At 38.6% G+C, this 24176-nt stretch overlaps 1 protein-coding gene across 1 annotated transcript in view; it reads left to right on the top strand.

Moving 5' to 3' along the window:
* Positions 1-24176, top strand: part of HHIP (hedgehog interacting protein) — a 107561-nt gene that overhangs the window by 30987 nt on the left and 52398 nt on the right. Inside the window, exons 3-4 of the mRNA XM_089525738.1 lie at positions 1351-1507; positions 3505-3706. Of these exons, the coding sequence (XP_089381864.1) occupies positions 1351-1507; positions 3505-3706 (359 nt within the window). The remainder of the gene's footprint in view (positions 1-1350; positions 1508-3504; positions 3707-24176) is intronic.

The following is a 24176-nucleotide window of genomic DNA, read 5'->3' as shown; positions in this document are numbered from 1 at the left end:
GTTTACATGTGCCATGCCCCCAAGTCACCTGGAAGACACACCGGTGATTACACACCGGGCAGCTTCGGGGCAACTTGGGGACATAACTTTCAGATGCCACATGCCCCAAATTGACTGGAAACTGGCTGAAGCACCGATGTGAGGGAAATGATGTGAGGCAATTGGATGGGAGACAAGAGCTAGTAGCTGTCACCTACCTGGGTGAAAACATTGGGTCCAACAGAAGTAAGCATTAGATTTCTGCTTATGTACCTACTCACACATGCACACGCGCGCATACACACACACAAGCATACTTATGAATGAAACAATTAAAATCACAACATGCCAGTTGTTTAAAAATACATTTTGTTAAACCTTATTTTGGTGTTGCCTTATCAAATCTTAAGAACAGTCTCTAAATCAGTTGTTAGCTGTTTTGATCATTGGTCTTTGTCAGTAGTTTCCATACATCAAGTTCAGTCCAATTATATGTTTCAAGGATTTCTGGTAGGAATCTTCCATTTGCAAGACAGATTCATTCCCTTCATTCTGACCTATAAGCATTTATATAAAGACAAATATAAAGCAAACCTGGAAGAAGTATGACTGCATTCCATAAGTCAGTTGTTCTACGAGACCACACTGACTGTGGCTGGTTGTATATTTTTGTAATTTGGGTGCATTGCAATTTTAATTGTTTACAAAAAAGATGTGTGTGAGTAAATTAGGAGAGTTTAATGGTTTATTGTTAAACCCAATTCAGAGGGGTTTGCGGCACCAATGGTAATCAGATTCTCTTTTGATCTGTTCACCAGTGAAATTGTCTTTTGTTGCAAATAATGTAGTCACTAATCAAAGGAGGAAACAATAATTTGTAACAAAAGTTTGATTCAAATGCATTTCTATATTTGTCAGCAGTTCAATATTTTCCAGATAGTTGTTGTTTCTGCTGTTTCTATTATCATTATTAAAATATATTCAAACCACTTTTCCTCAAAAAGATTTCAGGATGTTATATATGCTCTGGACTCTTTCTGTCAGGTAATTCTAAGGTTTGTAGCAGAGAGCTCACAGGGGCTCTCAAAGCAATATATTATTTAAATCATCACAGAGTCTTGGTTTCCCTGTAGTTTCTTATATACTGTCCATCGGTCTTTCCAGCTTTCTTACTTTGGCCTTTATTCTAACAGCATCACCTGCTGTCTTTTGGCTCTTATGTTTGTTTATTTATTTATTTTATATCCTGCTTTTCTCTCAGCCCAGGATGGGCACCATGATGTTTTTTTTCCAGTGCTCTTGCTTCTAAAGACAATTTTGTTAAGTTTCCATTATCCAATAAGCCAAATGTTTCTTCCCATCTTTTTCAAGGTTTCCTTCAAACTACAGCAGATGACTTTTGTTTCTACTATACAAGAAAAGACAGTGGGTTGTGCTTTCCAGATTTCCCAAGAAAGCAAGTTCGAGGACCAGCTTCTAACTATTTGGACCAGATGGAAGAATATGGCAAAGGAGAAGATATCGGCAGGTTCATATCTTTATACTTACTGCTCAGCCTTTAAAATCTAACAAATCTTTGTAGCTTTGGGGCTGTGCAGACGCCCTGAAGAAGCAGCCTCCAGCCACTCCTTTTACAGCCAGATCGGGCCATGGCAACCACATGCTGCAACCCCGATCTGGCCTTTCCAGGGCCTTTCCAGCACTCCTTTGGCACTGCGTCATGTGTCCGCAGCACCAGAGGGGCACCGTGATGTCATGCTGTCCTGCAGGTGGATCCAGGGCATGTGTCATATGGATGCTATCCCCCGACTCCGACTCCAACCTGGCCTTTAAGGCCGGTCTGCACAGGGCCTTTCTCAGTGAACTCAGTCAGTCTATACTTGTCATCCCCAACTGTGTCATCTAGATGTTGCTCTCTCTTGCTGCTGTTATTTTTTAATGTGTTCAGTTCTTATGTAATACATACTTCACTAGTGATTCATTTGCTTAATGCTGGATCAAATACATTGCAGATGTCTTACCTGAAATGTTATCTAAATATAATTGTTGGTAATTTGATTTTTCCTTCTGGTTTGTTGTTAGTGAATTTTTCCTTTTTCCTGGTTGTTGATTTCCTTTCTCATTCTACATTATCTTTATGTTTTAAAAAATGAGTTAGGGTATTTAAAATTTGGAGCAGTAAAGAAATGCTTCTACCTCACATGAACACTTCTTATGTGGTCAATATTTAGTGATCATCCAAGGATAATGAAAATTTAATCAATATTTTTTTCAGTGAAATGTTAGGTTTGCCACTGACAGCATAATCGGTATGTGGGGATTCAGAAATACTTTCCACTGATTTTAGTGAATTTTATTCCCATATAAGTGTTTACAACTGCATTCTTAACATCATTTGGGGGAAAAAACAATTGTTGTTGAGGTCTTTCTGAAAATGTATTCATATTTTTTGCAGTTGAGGGTATTTTATTGTCTCAGGAAACCCTCTTTTCATCACCCCTACCCCCATTTTGAAATGGAGTTTAATATGAATTAGGTTGTGATGTCTTGTTTATAAGTCACTGGTGTGAATCTTAATGTAGTTAGCTAAACTTAAAGAAATTTCATGGGAGCAAAATTTTTCTGTCCCTTTATCCACTTGTAGCCACATGTGCCTGAAAGGACTCCCAGGAGGGTAGTGTGACTCTCTTAAACAATATGGATTGAGGTTTGGTTTTTTTATGAAGGATCCCCTACCCTTCAGAGAAACTTTTCAGAAGGAGATGTAGCAGCAAAGAAAAAGAGAGTTCTTCATTAGGCAGACTATGCTTAGGGGAAAACTCATGCAACTTCCTTATTTCCCTAGATTCAGTGCCCAAATTCCATGTTATTCCAGCCAAAATTTTTCAGTATTTTCTATCCACCTCTGTTGGTTTGCTTTTGCCTTTGCTCATATCTGGAGCAGTGTTAACTTCTTTAGGATTTCATTGTCAGTATCCTTCTGGATATGTGAGGGAAAAGACCAAGAAACAGAAATTATTCCCATTATTAACTTTCATAGTAAAAAAAATAAATCAACCACTAGCAATCTGACGACCAAAGGAATGGAGACTGCCCCTGTCCCGTAACGTCATTAGCAGGGTGTGGAGGGGTGCGGACTGCACAGCTTTATTTCAAAATAAAACCATGCGCCTCAGGGAGAAAGAGGACATGGCACACACACACACACCAGCCCCTGCCTGATGTGCCTTTACTCTGAAGTAAAGCCATGCAGGGCAGGGAACTGGGAGCAGGCCCTTTTGGCTCTGCTCCCACAGGTGACACCCTGGTACGGTACTCTGCTGTCTCTGTCTATCTCTCTTCCTATCAGATCTGAAGCATTTCAAATTGAAATCTGAAATACCAAACATTGTTTCTGTTTATTCTGTTGAGAATAGCTGTCCTTATGAATGTCAGAAGCAAGATGCCGCCTATTATAGCAGAAGTTTCTTTCTAATCGATAGCCATCACAACTGAAAACAAACGAAAATTGCTTCCTTTTTTTAGGAAACATAAACACAACTGCTTTTGCATTCATGAAGTTGTAAGTGGTCTGAGACAACCTGTTGGAGCAGTACACTCTGGAGATGGATCACAGCGACTCTTCATTCTTGAGAAGGAGGGATATGTAAAGATTTTCACACCTGAAGGGGAAATAATCAAGGAACCATTCCTAGACATACACAAACTTGTTCAAAGTGGAATAAAGGTTGGAATTTCTTTTATTTACCATAGCCAATTCCTTGTTTTTTCACATTATTTCTAAATTAGACTTTCCACAAAAAATTTTCAAACTTTAATGTTAACAGGAAAAAAGAAAAAAGAAACTAGGATGCAAATATTTAAAGAGGAGCATTCCAGATAACCTAAGAGAGACATGAATGGTTCCAGGCCAATGAACAGTAGTCACGCTTAAGATATTGTGAAATAATTGGTATTTAAGTGGTTCAGATAGCCCAGTCCCCCCCAACAGTCTTAGCTCGGTGGCTTTGCATGCTTAAAGTTCTAGGTTGATTTTCCAGTATCTTCAGTTTTACAGGTTTCAGGTCATGGTACAGGTAAAAAAATCTTTCCATGAGAGCTTAGACTAGAGTTGCTGTCAGCCAAAGTAGATGTTGATCAGCTGGAGAAAAAAAACCCCAATGTGAATTCAATATAAAGCAAGGTTGTAGAGTAAAATGCCCACATTTATCTCTGCATTGGGCCTATAGCTTAATTGTCACTACATATATATAATCAAACTAGCTCACTTGTCATTTCACTAAAGGTGATAGATCTTTATAGATGAGTTCTGTGGAAGAATTTTTATTATTCTAGATAGTTATTCCTTGACAGCTAATATTACCAGAAGTTCTGGTTGTTGAATACAGAAGGGGGAGCTCTCACTGCATCAGCGGTTTAAGAAGACAGTCTTGCTTGGTCTTTTGATGTATGATAAGATGCTCTATTTTCCTTTTGAAATCTATGCTTTGCATGACATTTATTCCTTATTTAGAATTTTTGTCCCAAGATAAACTACTGAGGAAGAGGGACTAATTTTATATGCAGAATAATTAGAACATTCACCTCTGAGACATAAACAATTTTACTAAAAACTTTTACTGAATGAAAGGATTTCATGGTGCTAAACAAGAAATTGAGCAGTATGTAACACTGTTATTATTCAATATATTAACATTCAATGGGGTACTTTGAAGAATGAGAAATTTAATCAAAATTTAATCAAATTTTAAGTACAGTATTAAAGAGAATTTAAGGCAATGATGTATATTCTGAATTGTTAACTCCATAGAGCCTATATTTTTACATGAGCACCTTGCCCAAGAAATTAAAAACTGGGCTAACCACATGAAACAAAGTAGGTTTAAATACATGTGTCTTGTGGTTACTATTGGTACAACCTCTCCTTTAGCAATTCCAGTTAATTCACATTCCCATGGATTTGTTTCGCATTTGGTACTGTTCCTCTCAGATCATCAGGTTATGTATAGGTCTAATCTGGGAGCAAAGAATCCAAATTATCCATATTCTCTGTGTCCCACTAGTGCCCCACCAGTGGGGTTAATATACTGTGCAAGAATGTGGGAGAAGGTTTTTAATAATGTTACACTAGTGAAGCATTAGGGTCATTTTTTTTAGTACTAGCCTTCCTCTTTCCTTCACTTAATCTCTGTTGAATCCATGTGCTGGAAATACTTGTTTTTACTGGTGGCAGCCATTTTAGCTAGTTTGGAGAATGAAGAAACACACAAGGCAAGTATATATGCATTTCATTTCAGAAAATACTGAGTTAAATGGACCTCAGGAATGGGAAAGAAAACTCCTTGGGAATACTGGAAGCTCCCAGAAAATACTTCATGATGAAGTAAATGCCATGTGGGTCTTCAAAATAAATTGGAAGGCTTACTTGTGATTCCATTATAGGTGATAGATCTTTATAGATGGGTTCCATGGAAGAGATTTATTCTTATATTGTATAAGTACAACACACAGGACTTCCAGGTTCTGGGGTTTGTTTTTTTTATCCATTTGGAGGCAGCTAGAATTAATATCCACAGGTTTGGAAGGGATATAACTTTTAAAAACTTTAAAAATTGAATAACTATAAATATATATTGATCACAACTTCAGTTAACTTCTTCTTGAGTAATAAGTAGAATTCAGTCTGTTCACACTTATTTAGGAGTAGTTTTGTTCAGTGAATCTGGCCATAGCTATTGATCTGTCATCCAGAAATAGATACCTAATTTTCTGTGTGACCACCTGGATTAACCTTAAAATAACTTATAGTACCAAATTTCCCAACTGTTTCTAGTTTCTGAAACATTTTTGGAGTTTTGTTTCAGACCTACTTAAGAGCGAAATGACTTGGTCTGTTATGTGTTTTAGTCTGCTTTTTGTATAGCACACATCACTTCTTCAAATGCTTTCTTAAATCCATGGGATTTTAAAGTAGAGTTTGGGCATTTTGTGGGAAGACTCATCTCAAATAAATGTTTCCAGATAACTCTAGTGAGGTTCGTGCTAATACCATGCATGGCAATGTGTTTTAGCCTGGATTCCTATAGACACTTATCTGGGAATAAGCAGAATTGAATTCAGTAGGAATGTACAAAACTGGTATGTTAATTGTGCTTTATATCCACAAGATGAAATTTCACTGTGGCATGTATCTAAGTGGAAAAAATTAATCTAGGACCATTACAGACGGGCAAAATGTGGCGTGGCGGCGGCGGTACTAGGGTTAGGGAGCACGCACCATGCAGACTCTCCCTAACCCTAGTATATACTGGCGGTGTCAAAATGGCAGCACCCTGTCTACACGGGCACCGCCATTACAGCGTGTAGGGCGCATAGCATCCGCACGTCGTGTCGCACTTGTGATGTCATGAGTATGCCATTTGCGCAATTGGGCGTCGCAAGCATGATGCAAAGAGAACCCACCTTTTGCAGGTTCTTTTTCCACCCGTGGGAAGCCTCACTGTTTGGCAGCTGAGGCTTCCCTCCGGTGGAAATCCAGGCACCGGCAGGCTGCCCTTTTGGGGCGGTCTGTTCCATGCCCTAGAGAGATATACAAAATCAACCTGTCACATGTCATTACACGGTCAGTCTGAGAGCCAGCATAGCATAATGGTTTGAGCACTGGATTATGACTCTGGAGACCAGGGTTCAGTTCCCAGCTGAGCCATGAAACCCACTTGGTGACCTTGGGCACATGCTCTCAGCTTCAGGGGAAGGCAATGACAAACCTCCTCTAAACAAATCTTGCCATCAAAATCCCATGATGGGTTCACCTTAGGTTTGCCATAAGTTGGAAATGACTTGATTGCACACACCAACAACAAATATATTTTTATATAACTTATATATTTCACATTATTGGTATTGGTTAGGAGCCCTGGTGGCGCAGTGGTTAAATGCCTCTACTGCAGCCACTCACTCAAAACCATAAGGTTGCGAGTTCAAGACCAGGAAAAGGGCTCAAGCTCGACTCAGGCTTGCATCCTTCCAAGGTGGCTAAAACGAGTACCCAGATTGTTGGGGGCAAATTAGCTTACAGTTGTAAACTGCTTAGGCGGTATGAAGCGGTATATAAATGAAGCTTGTTTGTTTTATAGTATCTCTAGATTATATTATTATTGGTATGGAATGTTTAAAATGGATAAAGATTTTACTAACCTAAATCCTATTAGTAGTTGAAACTAGAGTTGACCACAGAATCAGTTGTTAAATGGTAAATCAATATTTATGTAAATACCATTGATTCAATGGGTCTACTCTAAGTAGTACTATTAATAGCATACAGGTAACTGATTTTAGTGGCTAAAGACTGAGCACAATGGTACAAAATTTAAGAGGACAAAAATGCACTTTTAAGTACAGTATTTGAAATGCCTTTTTGCTTATATTTGGCATATCATTTAATTATTATACGTCGTTTTGGTAACTTAATTATACAAAGGTATAGAGTTATAAGATCTGCAAAAGGAATTTGATAGAAGACAAGCTATCCTGCTTCTCCTTAGCAGTGCAGAAAGAAAATGTGTGTCATGGAAACTTAACAAAGTGATTGTATCAAGGTTATATTGTATTGAGATCAACCATTTAAGAAATGATAGTAGTGTTTTAATAATAAATCTAATGAAAACAACATGATAAAAGCACAAGGCCTCTGAGGAGAATGAAAGGAACCCCCATGAAAGAGAAAACATATGTCAGGGAAATGAATGATACTGAAGATAGGCTGTTAAGAATATATGAGCTAGACTCCTTGACCTCAGCCACCTTCGGCTCCCCTCCAGGCTATGAATTGTTTTTGCTTGTCACAATGGCTTAAATTTTAATAGAAAGTTTCCCTAAATCTTGAACCACATCTGCTTCTTTGTTTCTTTCTCTACTCAAATCCCCCAGTGAGGCCAGCTATACATACTTGAATGTTTTCACTTTTGTGTGGGGCGATGAGATACAGAATTGTTGTATAATTCTTTTTCAATCATTTCCATAGTTCACAGTTTGCCAAAATCACAGTAAAATTACGAATGTAAGCAAAGACATTTCAACTATGTATGGTTAGTTTTGCCACCAGCCACCAGCCCCTGTCTCTCTTCCTACAAATACTTATGTTTAGGCATATTTGATTCTTCACTTCAATTGACTTCAAACAATTTATAATGCTTAACATAGGATGTGATGCATACATGTGTGTGTGTGTGTGTGTGTGTGAAAAATATAAATAACTGATAACTCAGTTTTTCCCCACACTTGTAGCATTTGTTTGATGTTGAATATGGTATTGTTTATATGAGATATTAGTGTTGAATATGGTAACATTTATGAGAGAGAGAAGTAGTAACACAAAGGCATATGAACACAAGCATAGGCAATGAACCAGTGCCAGAGACAAGTGCTTCTCAGCATGTGCTGCTGCATGCTTACCTCTCTTCAGGTGTTCATCTCCACTTAAAAATGTACTATATTTGCCATGTAGACATATTGTAAATGTGAATGAAACACTTGTCCTGTATAAAGTGAAGCCAAGTGAATTGAGTATGGGGCCTGAAATGGATATGTACCATAGAAAATTAGCACAATCCCTTCTGTTTTCCATGCCCATTAGAGTATAATTGATGCATTTCCTCCCCATCTAGTAAGCTAGCTGTTACTTCCAAGAGGAAAGTCACCCATGTGAAATAGACAAACTGCTTGTCCTCTGCACATGGAAAGAGACAGCTCATGTTGATGCCCCCCCCCCCCCATAGTTGTTCTGTTAAATATACTGAAACTGTGGTCATACTGAATAGTTTTCTGTGTAAAAAAAATCAGAACCCCTTCTTCTTTAAGATCAAGTTTCTTTTACTATCTTGGTCCAGAGATGGAAAACCTTTGGTCTTCCAGATACTGCTGATCACAACTCCTATTACCCATACCCAACATATCCTAGGATAAGGGATTATGGGTGTTGTAGTCTAGCAATATCTGGAGGATCAAAGGTTGTTCACTCCAGACTTACTCTCCAGCAAAGTGTATTATTTTTATATATCAAATGTGCAGGGTCAGAAGTACCTTTGTCTTTGTAGAACCAGCAGCACTTTCTTAATAGCATCAATTACTTCTGATGTTACCGTTTTTATTCATACAGCTTCTCTGAGTGTTCTTGGAGACTGTTCTTGTGACATAGCACAAGGTGGTACAATATACCTCCTTGAATAATGTTACAGTACAAGCCTAAGTCACTAGCAGGATTCTGACCCTTATGCAGAACATCAAAATGTTTCCAGGACTTCCTTTGGAAAGCCTTTGGAATGCTTTTTCTTCACTCAGGTACTAATTTTATTCTCCACTGGTGACATCTGGAAGTTACAGTTTATGGCTATATGTTTGAGTTGTTTTGAGTTCCTGGTGCTAAAAATGGAATTAAAAATAAGATTAAAAGATGCCCAGTTGTCTTCTTTAACTGCTTGGAGTTTAATCTTGGAGGTGTTTAAGCAGAGGCTAGATGGCCATCTGCTGGGGATGCTTTGATTTGGATTTCCTGCATGGCAGGGGGTTGGACTGGATGGCCCATGTGGTCTCTTCCAACTCTATGGTGGGATACAGACGGGCAAAAAGGGGTGTATTCATGATGTCATGAAGGTAGAGCCTTCAGACGGGCCTTACCTGAATGCCGCCATGAACACGCCCCCCGCACGCCCCAAGCGGGAAGAAGCGGCATTAAAAAGGTGCTGCTTTTCTCCACTTCTTTTCCGTTTGATGCGCAGCTGCGCAGCTCCGTCTGCTACGCCGCTAATTTAAGTTGCCCATTTAAAAGCTCCGTGTCTGCTGCGTCGCATAATGAGTCGGGGTCCTAGAACATGCGCAGTTTGCAGTCAGGCTTTAATTGCAGCGTCAGCTGCCATGCAGGTGTGGAAGCTGCAGCACAGCTGCAGCGCATTTTAAGACTCGTAACCCTAACCCTAACCCTAACCCTAGAGCAACATGTACGCATGCGCTGCTTGGAAAGTTTGGACTTTAAAGTGAACCCCTACACACATTCCTGTGCCATTTTCACCTAACAATAAAAAGCGCTAAAACTGTAAATATTTACATATATACAAGGGAGGTGATGGGGGATGGCAGGGGGACAGCGGTGGCAGCGGCAACAGCTGTGGCTGTGCATTGCAGATTAAGCAAGAGTGCAGGGACCAAAGGAGAGGAGGCATATATGATGCTGGTGACACTGGCAAAGTGCAAGCGGACAAGGATGCCAACACCAGCTGATCACCAGCTGGCAGGAGACCACCATTGTTCTTGGGCAGAGCGGGGGGAAAAGTTTTAAAGGGGCTTGGGCACTTTAAATGTGCCCATAGGCTTTCTGCCGCCGCTGCTTAGCGCTGCAGCTGCGCATCCGCCAGCCGGCAAAGGAAAAAAAAAGCCCCGTTTTTGGCCGCCCGTGAGGAAGCTGCCTCTCTCTTTGCAGCATCCTCCGAGGCGGCGGTTTGGAAACTGCGGGTCCGAAACGGACCCAGGTGAGGCGTCTTCACTGCCCCCCGTGTGGAAGCCCCATCTCCTGAGCCACGTCCCCGGGGCGGGCGGTCTGGAGGCTCCGTATTCAGCAGAATACACCTCCAAGACATCTTGCCCTGCCCGTCTGTATCCCGCCTATGATTCTGTGATTCTATTCTGCTTAGCTCTGGAAACAGCACTTTACAGATGTTTAAGTACCACTTCTCTTTGTCAATAAGGATGAGAGAAAAAAAACAATTTCTTAAAAATACATATTGAGGGGTGCTCCAGTTTAGTCTATTTATGTACTGATTTGTATCTCATATGGTTCTATTCTTAATGTGGGAAATAATGAGCCAGAATGTAGGTAATAAACTCTTAGTGGTGCAGATGGGCAGGGGCCTGAGGTTAGCAACTAAAGGTCCCATGGCCAGCAGTGGTGGCAGCAGATCTACTTGTAATGGCTTAGATGGCTTTAAAAGGGGATTAGACTAATTTGTGCAGGTTAAATAGATCAGTCTCAACCTGCAATCTCCAGGTGGAGAGACAGTATGCCTCTGAATCCTGCTTACTGGATAAACAGTGAGGGAGAGCTATAGTCTCATGCCATGCTTGCGTCATTACCAGTTGTTTCTGCTTTGCCATTATCTCAGTGAATTTTTGTATTTTTTTCTTCCATTTTCTTTTTGCCTGCTTGTTTCATGGTTTGAAAATCACCTTAAAATATTTTTGTATAAGGTGGAATATAAATGTACATTATAAGTAAATAATTTTGGGAGAAGAAATGTTGGACCAAATTTAGGTCAAGTCTGCTCTAATCTGGCCACAGTGTTCCACTTTTCTCTGCTCATGTACGTCAAGCCTAATCTATTTAGTAGAGAATGTCATATTGAGCAGAGATGTTAGTGGTAATTAGGATTCACAATTGCTAGTAAATTAGAAGTAAATAGGCATTCTTCTCTTGGCTTTGGTATTATTCACATTCTGTTCACTAATAACTATGCAAGTTTGTATAAATTGTCACAATTACCTCTTTAAAAACTTAATGCAACTACGTATTGCAGATTTCTGAGCATAGCTAGTATACTTTGGAGGGAGTACTTGACTCACTTATCACTTGTTTTTATAAGTTAGTAAGGAAATAGTTTCCATATCTGATCCCAATTAAGCAGGAATAAGATGAAAAATGTGATACTGTTAACCATCAATAGAATACACCCAAGTGCTATAGAGACTTATAGATCTGAAGAAGATAACTCTAACCTATGTTGGCGGTTGTGGAACACTGCAATAACATCCGGGCGGTCTGTTTACACTAAAGACATTTCAGTCTCTGTTGATTTTGGGCCCAGTATCCTAGGTTAGAGGAACCTAGAGGAGAACGAAGATGATACTTTATCATTTTACACACACATGTGTAGGTTTAATGTTCTGTGTTTCCTCAAGAGGAATCCCATGGTGCCAATTAACTGAATTTGCTCCAAAACAAGTCTCTACTTGGAAAGTATAGTTTTCATTGTGGGTGTTCCTTGAAATTGTATGCCTCATACCCTGTTATTATGGAGATGTGTGTAGTATGATGAAGGCTGCCAGCTTCCTTTCCATGCACTGTATGAATTAGAGCTTCATCCCACACACAGTGCTAGATAATTCGAGTTTCAGTTTGTGTTGTGTGTACTTTTTGAGCGCTTAACAATTTTAAAAGTGTTTTAAAACTCTTCTGGCAGTGTTCATGTAAGTAGAGACATTTTGTAAATAGAGACCTTTTCAAAAACAGCAAAATCAATTGTCAAAATGTAATTAAATGAAGGAAATGTGTGTGTGTGCATGCACATTTGTGTGCATGTGCATGTGTGTGAAGTCTGCTAATCTTATCCTGTGATCTAGCATCAGAAGTCAGTACAGGCAATGTTATGCACAAAACACTCAGGTAATGAGACACATAACTGTATTGCTTCTTCCATATGTTTTGTCAGCATGCTGATGAAAAAGCATGACCATCACCAACCAAATGGCTGTCCTTAAATATTTTTTAAAAATTGATCTAAAGGATTCCTTTAAAGTAGTTTATTTTTAAGGAAGCTCCATTACACATCCCAGTCATATTTGTGACTATTGTGAAGGTTGCTTTGCATTCTCCAAGTAAAATATAGGGGGGGGGGGGAATGTTATTCTTAGATGTCACTGGACACTGCTTTAATATCACTCTGAATGATAATGGCTGTACTTTTAAGCATACTTACTAAAGGGTAAAGTCCATTGAACTTACTTCTGAGTAAGCAAGCATAAGATTGGCCACATAAATAGATCCCCTGCTGACAACATAAGGAGATCCCCTGTGAGGTGAAAATAGGTGACCATCTTCCAAGTTATAAGTATCTGTGGGTGTGCCTATAAGCTTTTCTTGGACATTTGTATCTTCTTGTCAATTTCTTAAGAGAACTGATCACACTTCTGTAGCTGATCAGAGTACAGGAAGCAGAGAAGGTACATACTGTATTTCCATACCACTTAGTGGTAGGGTTGTCAGGTTAATCATTTCCATGCACTGAGATTTCAGCACCAAAACCTGAGACCTTGGGACAAATCCCTGTGGTCCTTGGTGATGCCATTAAGCACAATGTATTAAACCACTACCATTGTTTCACAGAATGTACCATTCAAATAAAAAAATCAAGTCTAACAAATGAGGAATACACACACATACATGGACTTGACATTCCTCCCTACAACCAACCTAAGGACTGTAGAAGAGGGTCGAAGCCCTGATATCTAGAAACCCTACTTGTCAAGAGAACAGAGAGGCCTGCAGTGTTATGAGATGTATTTCTCTGCAGTGTGATTCTGTGTGGTTGTGGTATGGTTATTGTGAATGGAGCCATCTGGGTGAAACCAACCATGGCAGTCTTTTCTACCCTGTCACCACCCAAGGGAGCCATGAATGAACAGTTCCCATGCAGCTGTGGGTACATTTGCTCAGACAGACAGCTTATCTAGTGGCTATGTATACAGTATGATAAATTCTCATTTGGTAAATAATTCATATTCAGCAAATGTCTTCATTGGCAAATGACTCTGACCCTTTCCTTATAATTCACTCAAAGCCCTACTAAGTTGCAGTATGATTTTTGAAGGGCTAAACCTAGTAGCATTTTTTAACCATTCTTGTCACCGTATCCACCATTTTTCAAATTTGAAATTAGAGGAAATAGCTCCTGAATCTGGTCCTGGATAAATGCGGCCCTAGTACCTGTCAGTTGTGTTGGACTACAACTTCCATCAGCCTAATGATCATGCTGGCTGAGGATTATGTGAATTATAGTCCAAAACATTTGGAATGTTGTAAGATGAGGAAGGCTGAGAAGGGTTTATTTTGTCCGTTAATTGAAAGAATATCTATCTATCTATCTATCTATCTATCTATCTATCTATCTATCTATAGAGAGAGAGAGAGTCAAAGAATGCTGAAGTCACTTATTCAACAGTATATGTGTATATTTCCCCAAAGACCTTCTCATATTTTTCCTATTTGGTCTTTGAAAAATACCAGATATTTCCATTAAACCAATGTTCACTATTTAATGTAATTAGGAAAGGGGGTTATGTGATCCATGGGATCTTGTTGCCATTTGTTTTTCATTTAAACATACATTTTATTTCTTATTTAATCAAATAGAATTTTTTTAAACAACTTGATCTGTATCCTTTAGCGTGGAATAAAATTCAGAAGCTGAATTGCAGTTTTAATGATATTAAGTTATGTAGTAAATGGCCTTACTGTGAATAGAAATGGTATTCTCAATTGTTAGGTAACCTTCAGTCTAAGAGCCTTATCACACAAGAAAAGAAAGCAGAAATGGAGCCTGAGAGTATTGGCTTTCTCCATTCCTTACAACATGATGTCATAGCACTTCAGTTCTCTTCCCTCAGCAGATAGTTGTAAAAGCATATCTTTTATCTAGGTGTAAAAACCCTTTCAACAAAAGACACACTTTTACAGCCATCTGCCACAGGAAGAGGACTGAAATGCTATGGCATCATGCATTAAGACATGAAGAAACCTGCACCTCTCAAACTCCATTTCTACTTTCTTTTCCTGTGCAATAAGGCTCTTAGAGCAGGACATTCTTTAGGAGAAAGAGGGGACAGAAACCCAACAAACTCTCACTGATACAGCCAATTGGGAAGCTGGCATTGAGGTCTAATGATGAATTAATTCTTCCTGTCTTCATTGCTCTGTTTCTTATGCAGGGCTTAAGGAATAGAGCCCTGCTGGAAGAAGGTGGGGTTTATTTCCCATTAAAAGTGCAATGCAGATCAATCTCTAGCAATATCAGAGTGGGAAAAGATATACAGTGAACCCTTGTTATACGCTGGGGTTTGGTTCCAAGATCCCACGTGGATAAAAAAATCTGTGGATGCTCGTCCCATTAAATATAATGACATAAAATGGAAAATCAAGGTTTGATATTTGAAATTTATACTTTTTTTGAACATTTTCAAACCATGGATGCTTGAATCCATGTATAAAAAATCTGTGTATAAGAAGGGCCGACTGTATAATCTTTTAATGACATTCAATGGTTTTAACTTTATAAATTGTTCAATCATCTTTTAAGTAACTTGCATACTCTATTTCTACTTTTATTCATGTTTTTGTATAGTTTTAATATTTATTGTTTTTAACATGTTGCAAGCCATCTCAAGTACCATTAGTGGAGAAAAGGTGGGATATAAATGAATAAAATAAATAAATAATAGTAGAAGGTACCACAGTGTACCTGTCTTTGCATGACAGAATTGTCAGTCCTTGAAAGTGAGGACATTCCAGCATGGGCAATGTCACTTTTATCTCCTCCCACATAACCATTGTAATCTGTTATTAGCAATATCCATGCTTTATCAGCAATAGGACTTTACTAGCAGAACATAGCACTAGAATAATACCATGGAATAAATTAATTAATGCTAAGGTAGCTACAGAGCTTTGAAGGTCTCATTTGTGCTACAATGTAGAGTTTCGAAGGTTTGGCTGGTTCTCTTCATTTTACTCAAATTCAACTTCGCGTTTTCCAACCTTGCCAGTATAGAAATGAAGTATACGCTAGGCAAGTGACAGACACAGAATAAAGTATATCAAAGTATAGAACAAATATATATTGTTCATTACTTAGTCCAAAAAATAAAAGGCTTCTTGACACTTAGAAAACCCAACTAGGAAGAAATATACAGTGGCAGGAATTTTCTACAGTTTTATCCTGGTATTCCTCTATTCTGAAGTGTTTGTGGAAATTATTCTGCACAGAAATACACATTAGATTTTTGCATGAAAATCATAGTGGGTTTTGAACACTTAAAAAAAAAGCACACCTTTTTGCCCAAAAGCATTGCTTGCAGATTGCTACTTTTGTGCAAAATTGCTATTTTTCATAAAAAGAACAGTAGTCTTAGATTAAAAACCATGGGTATCTAGAAAACAATGGCTGAGAATCAGAAGTATGTTTTCCTGTTTATTGGGATGCAACAGACTGATGTTCCCACCCCAATCCTGCCAGCAGTCTCTAATGTGAAGAGGAATTGTGATAGGGATGCTCTTTCAGATTGTCACACTAGATATTGCTGGGGGGAGGAGGCAAAAATGTCAGTCCACTGCATCCTGACTGGCAGAAGAACAGACTTCTGTTGCTCACAGCTGCTGCTGCCTGTTAAGTCAGGGCTGGGAGATGTTTACAATCCTTACATATTTCCTATAGTATTGCCACGGCCGTGAATACAAATCAGTTAACACATTAATTAATTAATACAAATCAGTGTAATACTAGGTTATGCATTCATAACTGGCATGCATTCCAGCCAATGTGTTTTGTTACAAAAAAATTGCACAAAAACATGATTTTCATTCAAACACTCTAACATATATTTCTGTACAGGATAATACCTGAAATACTTCAGGATGTGGAAATGCTGGGTGGGAACTATTCAGAAATACTAGGGAGGAACTTTGAAGAACTATGCATCCTTATTTGTGAGAAGAAAATAGTCAAATATTAATATCCCTACTATATTTATATCCCATTTACATACACAATGTCTTTTGTGTATGTATTGTAATTTATTAATGCCATAAATTTCTGCTGTACGACAGTTTGAATTCTGTTTGAAATTATGAATTTCATTCCCGTTATCTGATGACTAAACTGAGCATGTCATAGGACAACAATCATGTCAGGTGTTTTCTAGCCTCCCTTCTACTTCTACCCCAGCACCAGCCAATAATATGACTTGAGGAAATGGAAACACATGATAGGATGTCATAGGTTTCCATAACTGGCTGTTACAGGGAGAAGTGAGAGGGTGTCAATATGATGATGTAACTTTTGGTGGCAACGTGATATTTTCTGACATCTCTTGTTTGAGTCTGTGTAGATAGCAATTACCAACTGCATGTTATCCATATGTATGTTATTTGAAGTATCATATTTCACCAAGGGCTTATCCTATTCTGCCTTGCCTTCTACATGCATAAGAAGAATGTTAGCCTTTCCCCATTCTTCTAATCTCATGATCTTTCTTCAGATCTGATGATCCACATGTCTTTCTATCCAAAGGAAATTTTGTGCTTGGAATACAGTGGATCCTTGTTATACGCTGGGGTTTGGTTCCAAGATCCCCCGTGTATAACAAAATCCGTGTATGCTCAAGTCCCATTAAGTATAATGACATAGCAAAATGGTGTCCCTAATAAAAAATGGAACATCAAGGTAAATGTATACTTTTTTGGAACATTTTCAAACCGTGTATGCTTAAATCCGTGTATAAAAAATCCGTGTATAAGAAGGGCCGACTGTACTATATATGCTCTCTGGAGTTATTCTCCTGTATTAAGCAAAATAAAGTAAAATAAATTATTGGCACAGGCAAGCTGCAGTGTTATAATATCCTTGAGGTGCCTTCATTGTACTGAACAAGAAACAAGAGACAGAACTCTTCCTGAAATAAAATTAGAGCTTCTGAAAGTGAAAAGATGAGAAAAGAGGAAAAGAGAAAAGAGAAAAATGTTAAATGAGAAAAATAATATGCTTCTAAGAAACATGTGGCTAGCTGTTGCCCACAACATTTCTTTGCCCACCACATCCCCTGTAGGAATACTTTCTAGTAGCTATTTATTTAAATAACGTGGACTCCACTGTTCAGCCAACCTTTCCATAGTGTATCAAAATCAATTTAAAAAAAGACGGTTTCTGCATCCAGGCTAATAATGTATATTTTTTAGATTGTAAACTTTAGGACAAAATCTGCATTATTTTTATGCCACAGGAGAATGGAATGGAGAATTAAAACATGAAAAAATCAGACACTAGTTCTTTCATACAATAACCAGCTACCATGCAGCTGTAAAGGCTTTATACAGCAGGACATTGTTGGCCTATTTATCACAACCAGCTGAAATGGAAACAGCTCACGGAGAGGAATAGCTGAAAATGTTTGCTGTCTCATCTGGCCCTGTCTCCTATCTCTACCTCTTCTACATGCAGATGGAGCAGTTGCTTGATGATAGTTGGGAAAGAAGCACAGCATGATGGGCTGGCTTATCAGGAGGGCTGGTGATGACGTTGCTTCTTATGCATATGGAAAGCTGGCTTGCATGACTTGACGATAATGCAAGATATATATAGTTGATAAATTCAGAAAGGGGAGTGGTGATTTCTTCCTTTTTCAACCACGTTTTGGTTATCCTATTACTCCAGAAATTTTGTAGTTTTAGCATTAGGGAAATTTGTTATGACAATGCAGAGGTTTATCTGATCTAAGAAGATCAGGTTTCTGAATTTACTTTCTTGGGTATTTATAATGTGCTAGCTATCATAGTGCTAAGCACAGATGTGTTTGCTTTTCCCTCTATGGGTCTTTGTACTTGATGTAATCATGTGCAAATGTCTCTTCTTCATCTACATGTTGTGCACTTTAGTGTGCTTCCTGCCAGCACATTTTTAACTATGCCCCACAATAGCCAAAATGGTGATTGTGTGCTTTGTGCTTCAGATATCTGAACGAAAGCACATTTGCCCTGCCTGCAAAAGATACTCTCCTCATCATAACATCTTTAGTAAGGACTGAAACAACATTCAGGCATCTAACTTTTCCAACTGTTTTCCCCCCTTCTGTTTGGTTTGTAATATCTTGCCTGATGAAGAAGCTCATGGAGCTTCAAAAGCATGCAACAAGTATATTGTGTATTTCAGTTGGCCAATAAAGATATCACTGATGGATATTTGTGTGTATTTGTTAAATGGCCAACACAGCTACCCCTGAATGTTTTCAATGCAAAATAGGTTCATTAGCCCTTGTCACTACTAGAGGGTGGAATACAAGCTTTATTTAAGAACTGAAGCAGAACTAGCCAACTCTGTTATGCTTCCCAAGTTTAATAGCTGAGCATCACCTCTGCCATTTCTCACTGTAGCTTATATCACTCTCCAGAGCTAGAGTTTCTTTTTCTGGTATTATGGCTTGTGATAAGTATAGTGACAAGTGTTATTAAGTTTTATTTTTAAGTACTGGGCTACAAAGGAAATCAACACAGGATTTTCAGCCTTAATTTACTTTTAACCTAAGTTAATGGATAGCATTTGGGTTTTTAAAGTTCCCTGCCTGCTTGCCTTTCCAACTTACTGCATGTAAAACATTAAAGATTCTCTAGACAGAGATGGCAAAACCACCTCTGAATATTCCTTGCCTAAGAAAACCCAATGAAATTCATGGGGGTCCCCATAAGTCGACAGACTACACACACAAGGGGGAAAATCTCTTAGGTGATTCAAATTCACACTAATTTAATTTGAATAGCTTCTTTGGTGTGAATTTACTTCTAATCTGGATCAGTGATATGAACTTGGAAAGAGGCAATTAGTATTGGTACAGTTTTGAGCAGTTTCTTTCTCATAAACCTAAGCTCTTTTCTTAAGTGTGTGTATAAACAAGTCTTATATTTCAAATATAAACCACCCAAGAGATTATGCAAAAAAAAAGTTTGTTAAAAAGGTTTCTATGAAATATCACAAAATTATGCCTGATAAACAAACATATCCAAGGACAATTCAAATGGCTAGCAGAGGGGAAGTGGGAGGACTGGTTTTTGCAGCATAGTCTGCCTGTTAGAAGGCTACCCACTCATGATGCAACACCTTCCTTTCAAATAAATGTTACATAAATGGCTAAATTTTCCAGAGTTTGGATTTCTGAGGTTGTCTATGCTTTCAATTAAAGTGGACCTGGAACAATGGATGCAAGCTACAGGAAAAGAGATTCCACCTCAACATTAGGAGGAACTTCCTGACAGTAAAGGCTGTTCGATAGTGGAACAAACTCCCTCAGAGTGTAGTGGAGTCTCCTTCCTTGAAGGTCTTTAAACAGAAGCTGAATGGCCATATGTTGGGGATGCTTTGATTGTGATTTCCTGCATGGCAGGTGGTTGGACTGCATGGCCCTTGTGGTCTCTTCCAACTCTATGATTCTATGATCCTAAAAGGGCCTTTTGTACGTGCTTGGTCTGAGTGTGGTGTTTGGGCACTGTACGCACTGAGGTTGCCCCCCACACTGCCAGGAAGCCACATGGCTGATCACACACGCAACAGCTTCATGGCATTTCGGCAGCACAGCATTTACACGCACTATGCCACCAAAAAGTTGTGTCGGCAAAGGTGCCCTTTTTTAATTCCAAAAAGAAGTAGCATTTTTTCGCTTTTGTGGGGGGCAGAAAATACTAGCTCAGGGCCACAACATGCAGTTGCCATAACCCTGATCCGGCACTCAAAGGGGCAGCGTGATGCCGCCCCTTTAGGGATGTCTGTTTCGGCCCAAGGTCCCTTCAGCTGTTTTGTGCTACAGTTCCCACTTTCCCTGACAATGCTGGCAGTGGCTAGGGCTGATGAAGGTGGTGAGCCAAGACATCCAGGGAGACCCCAAATGGGAAAAGCTGGGGTAAAGAAGATGAGTTGCATTTTTGAGGCCCACAAGGATCCCTAACCTCTTCCCCACAAGGATCCCCAACCCCCAAAACAAAATATGGGATTACAGTGCTTTTGATTTGTTTCCAAATGGTGAATAGTATCTTACAAATCCTCTGGGGCCACTGAGTGGGGTAACATATTTTGTAAGCCCTCCCCTTGCCACAATTGGGGATGATGAAAGGACAAAATGGGAAGTACAGTGGACCCTTGTTATACGCTGGGGTTTGGTTCCAAGATCCCCCGTGTATAACAAAATCTGTGTATGCTCAAGTCCCATTAAATATAATGGCACAGCAAAATGGTGTCCCTTATAAAAAATGGAAAATCAATGTTTGATATTTGAAATTTATACTTTTTTGAACATTTTCAAACCATGTATGCTTGAATCCGTGTATAAAAAATCCGTGTATAAGAAGGGCCGACTGTACAGCTCCTCCAGGGTCCCAGTGTGACTTCATAATCCTTGACAGTTGCCCATCCCAGTCTATGAAAATTATCACACAAGGCTTGAAAAATGGAATTGGAGCAGGATAGCAATCCTGTGGATGTACCTTATCACATGATGCTGTGTCTGTCCAGTAGTTGATCTGTTGCCATCCACTGCTGGAGTGCTCCTATTCATTGATGGGCAAAACCAGTCCTTCTGAAACAAGTCTGATATGCAGGCAGTGCAAGTGGGTGTGAGTCTGCTCCTCTCTCACCTCCCCCTCTCTATTCCCAAGCAAGTTGTTTTTATTGTTTTTTCACTTTGTTTTCATTTATTTATTCATTTTTACTTAAAGAATTGCCATTATGATTATGTTATTGTACTAAAAAGAAATACAGATTGAACAGGCATGCTGAGAAAGATTAGGGCAAGAAGGAATGCTATGGAGGCAGGCGTGTGGAAGGTAGAAGCCAGAGTCAGAAGCAGCACCATGGTGTCTTTGAAAAGCTGTGTAATAATAAGTGTCCACAACCCAGCATGTTTGCATTTCCTAGCCTAGCATAATTGTGGTGCCATACAAGCCAGTCATGATAAAGTCCTGGGTATTCAGTAGCAATACTTGCGTACAATAATGTTTCCAGCTGTCAAAACTAAAGTCAGCTGCATACACTGTAGCAATTTGAACTGTATTAATCATTAATTGGAATTACCATGTCTTCATTAACTATGATGGATAAGGTCTAAAAAAAATCTATAATGCTCCTTTTAGTATAGCCTTCAATTGTCTCTTTAAAATCTAGACAAAAATATTATGCAGTTCAGAGAAAAGAAAATGAATAATTGGTTTAGCACATAAGATCTTATGTGCATAAAATTAACCTCTGGTTCCCATCAAATAAATATATTTTGATTGCCACAACCAAGTCAGGGAACAAGTTCTATACTGTTTCTCTAAAAGAATTTACAATTCCAGTAAGCAGCTGAACACTGGGGATGTGAGGGTGGGGGGTTTAAACAGGTGCTTAATTTCACTTTCTCACTGAAATGGTGATATTGCTAGAATCTGAGTACCTGAGTTTTTGTTTTGTTCTCCTTTTTGCTATATTTATATTCTCCTATACATGTGTGTGTGTTTGTGTGTGTGTACTTTTTAAGACAAACAATCTAATTTACAAGCAAAGTAATATATATTCAGAAAATAAAGACAGAAAGAAAAGTGGGGAAAGACATAACTAATATGCATAGGGCTATGATTCCCCCAGTCCTAACTAATGAAAATAATTTTTAAAAAATATTATTCTACCATTACAGAGCCAACTGAATAATCCTACTGGAAATACTAAAAACCATAACCACAAATTATTACATTGTTAGATTTCTTATTGCTCAAAGGTTTCCAATCTTTCCAACAGTCTTCAGTTGGCTTATCCTTTAGAACCCATGTTAATTTGGCCATTTGGGCTAACTCAGCAATATTTTGCTAAGTTTATTGAACTGGCATTTTTCTCACCACACCTGCCACTTACTACTTTCTACAATCTTTCAGCCAGCTGGTGTCATGTGAAGTGTTGGAGCTCAGTTTAGAAATACAGCATTTGGAGCAAGAAGCTCAAACACAGGTGTGTAAGGTTCTGCACTCTTCACTTATGTTAGTCAAAATCCAAGCCCTGTTTCTGTATTTGGTTGGATAGCTCTATGTTTACACATATGGAACTGTCTTGTTATTGTTTCACTGAGAATGACAAGGAGCTAAATTTATGTTGTTGGTTTTTAAAAACAGAACTTTAAAGAAGAGGTCATAGAAAACTAAGTGCACTCTGCGAGTTCCTTTAAAATCAAAGACTGCTTTGATATTTGTGTTTCTTTTTTTAGATTGTGTGCCACAAATTAACAAGTTACTCTATTTCTACCAGTACTCACTTGTTAGTCCTGAATGCCAGTTACCATATATTATACAATGATTATATGTGATGAAGTATCCATTTCTGTTTTCTAAGGTCAGGAAAATATAAATTTTCTAGATATTCTAAGCACAAGAAATGAACAGAAGTACTGATTAAAGTATTATAATCCTAGTAATATGAAATTACCAATACATGCTAAAGAGGTATAAATGAAGTCTGTTGATTCTGCAATTCATTCTGATAATGGCACAGAGCAGCTTGGTCAATGCTTGCGCAGAAGTATGTTTCATTGTAAAGTGTTAATGGAGAGTTTAAAAAGTTCAAATATTTTCCTCGCCAATTAAATCCAGGATTATGAGTGATGATGTATAGATTATAATTCATATTAAGAACACTATATCAGTTTTAAGTAACAATAGTGAACATTAGTGGGGCTGAGCTTGTGTATGTGCCAATGTGAGCTGAAGGCAAATTTGGGCCTGTGTGAGTCAAACTGCAACTGCAACTAACAGAGCCAAAAGCACATTAAAATTAGCTAGGAGGCAAAGCAGTTTATCAAATTTCACTGTGACATGGCAATTTCAGTTTCTCAGCCCATAATATGGCAAGTAGGAATTTTCCATCTTGCTGATGGCTCATTATGGGATTTGGCCACACACAAGAGCCATCTGACCACTTTGCAACATGGCATGTCTATCTTTGAGCTTTCCGTGTGGCAAGGGCTAATCTTTGCTTGCATGAATCTGCCCTAGTTTACCAGTTTCTTCATAACATTATAGATACTCCCATTTCCTGATTCTCTTATTCACTAACGGGGCAACCATGTGATCAAAAGCAAACCCTGAGTTCAGTCGCATTTATTCTCAAGTAAGATCAGAGTATAATTGCAGCCTAAATAATTAATTCTTCCAAGTATACATGTACAGTAAATAACTTACTGCTCATTCCTAGTACTAACTCTGGAAGACTCAAGGAAAGAAATTGCTCTTGGGGGGAAAAACCATGACTTTAACATAAATGCTTGATTGAGGAAATAAGTGTGGTTCAGCCACTAGGTAGCAATGACCATAATGTAATTAAACTTGGCATCCTCCCATGAGGATCATACCATAAGGCAATAATTTCACAGCAAACTTCATTTTTTAATAACACGGAAACCAGAAATAGCCTTAAGGGGAAAGTTAGGAAATTAAAATCTATATAATCAGCACAAAGCTGGTTAAAACATACCCATTAAGTATAGAAATTCTGGAATACAAATAAAAAGGTGTTACAACAAGGTGGAGGAGGATATTCAGCCGGAAAACATTGTATCTCAAATGCAATTCTGAGCTCGTAATTAGACTGTAAATGTAG

Source organism: Sceloporus occidentalis, unplaced genomic scaffold (assembly GCF_023333645.1).
Source record: "Sceloporus occidentalis isolate IW3139 unplaced genomic scaffold, rSceOcc1.0.p SCAF_5, whole genome shotgun sequence".
Classification (NCBI taxonomy): Eukaryota; Metazoa; Chordata; class Lepidosauria; order Squamata; family Phrynosomatidae; genus Sceloporus; species Sceloporus occidentalis.
This window is presented reverse-complemented; position numbering and strand designations above follow the sequence as displayed.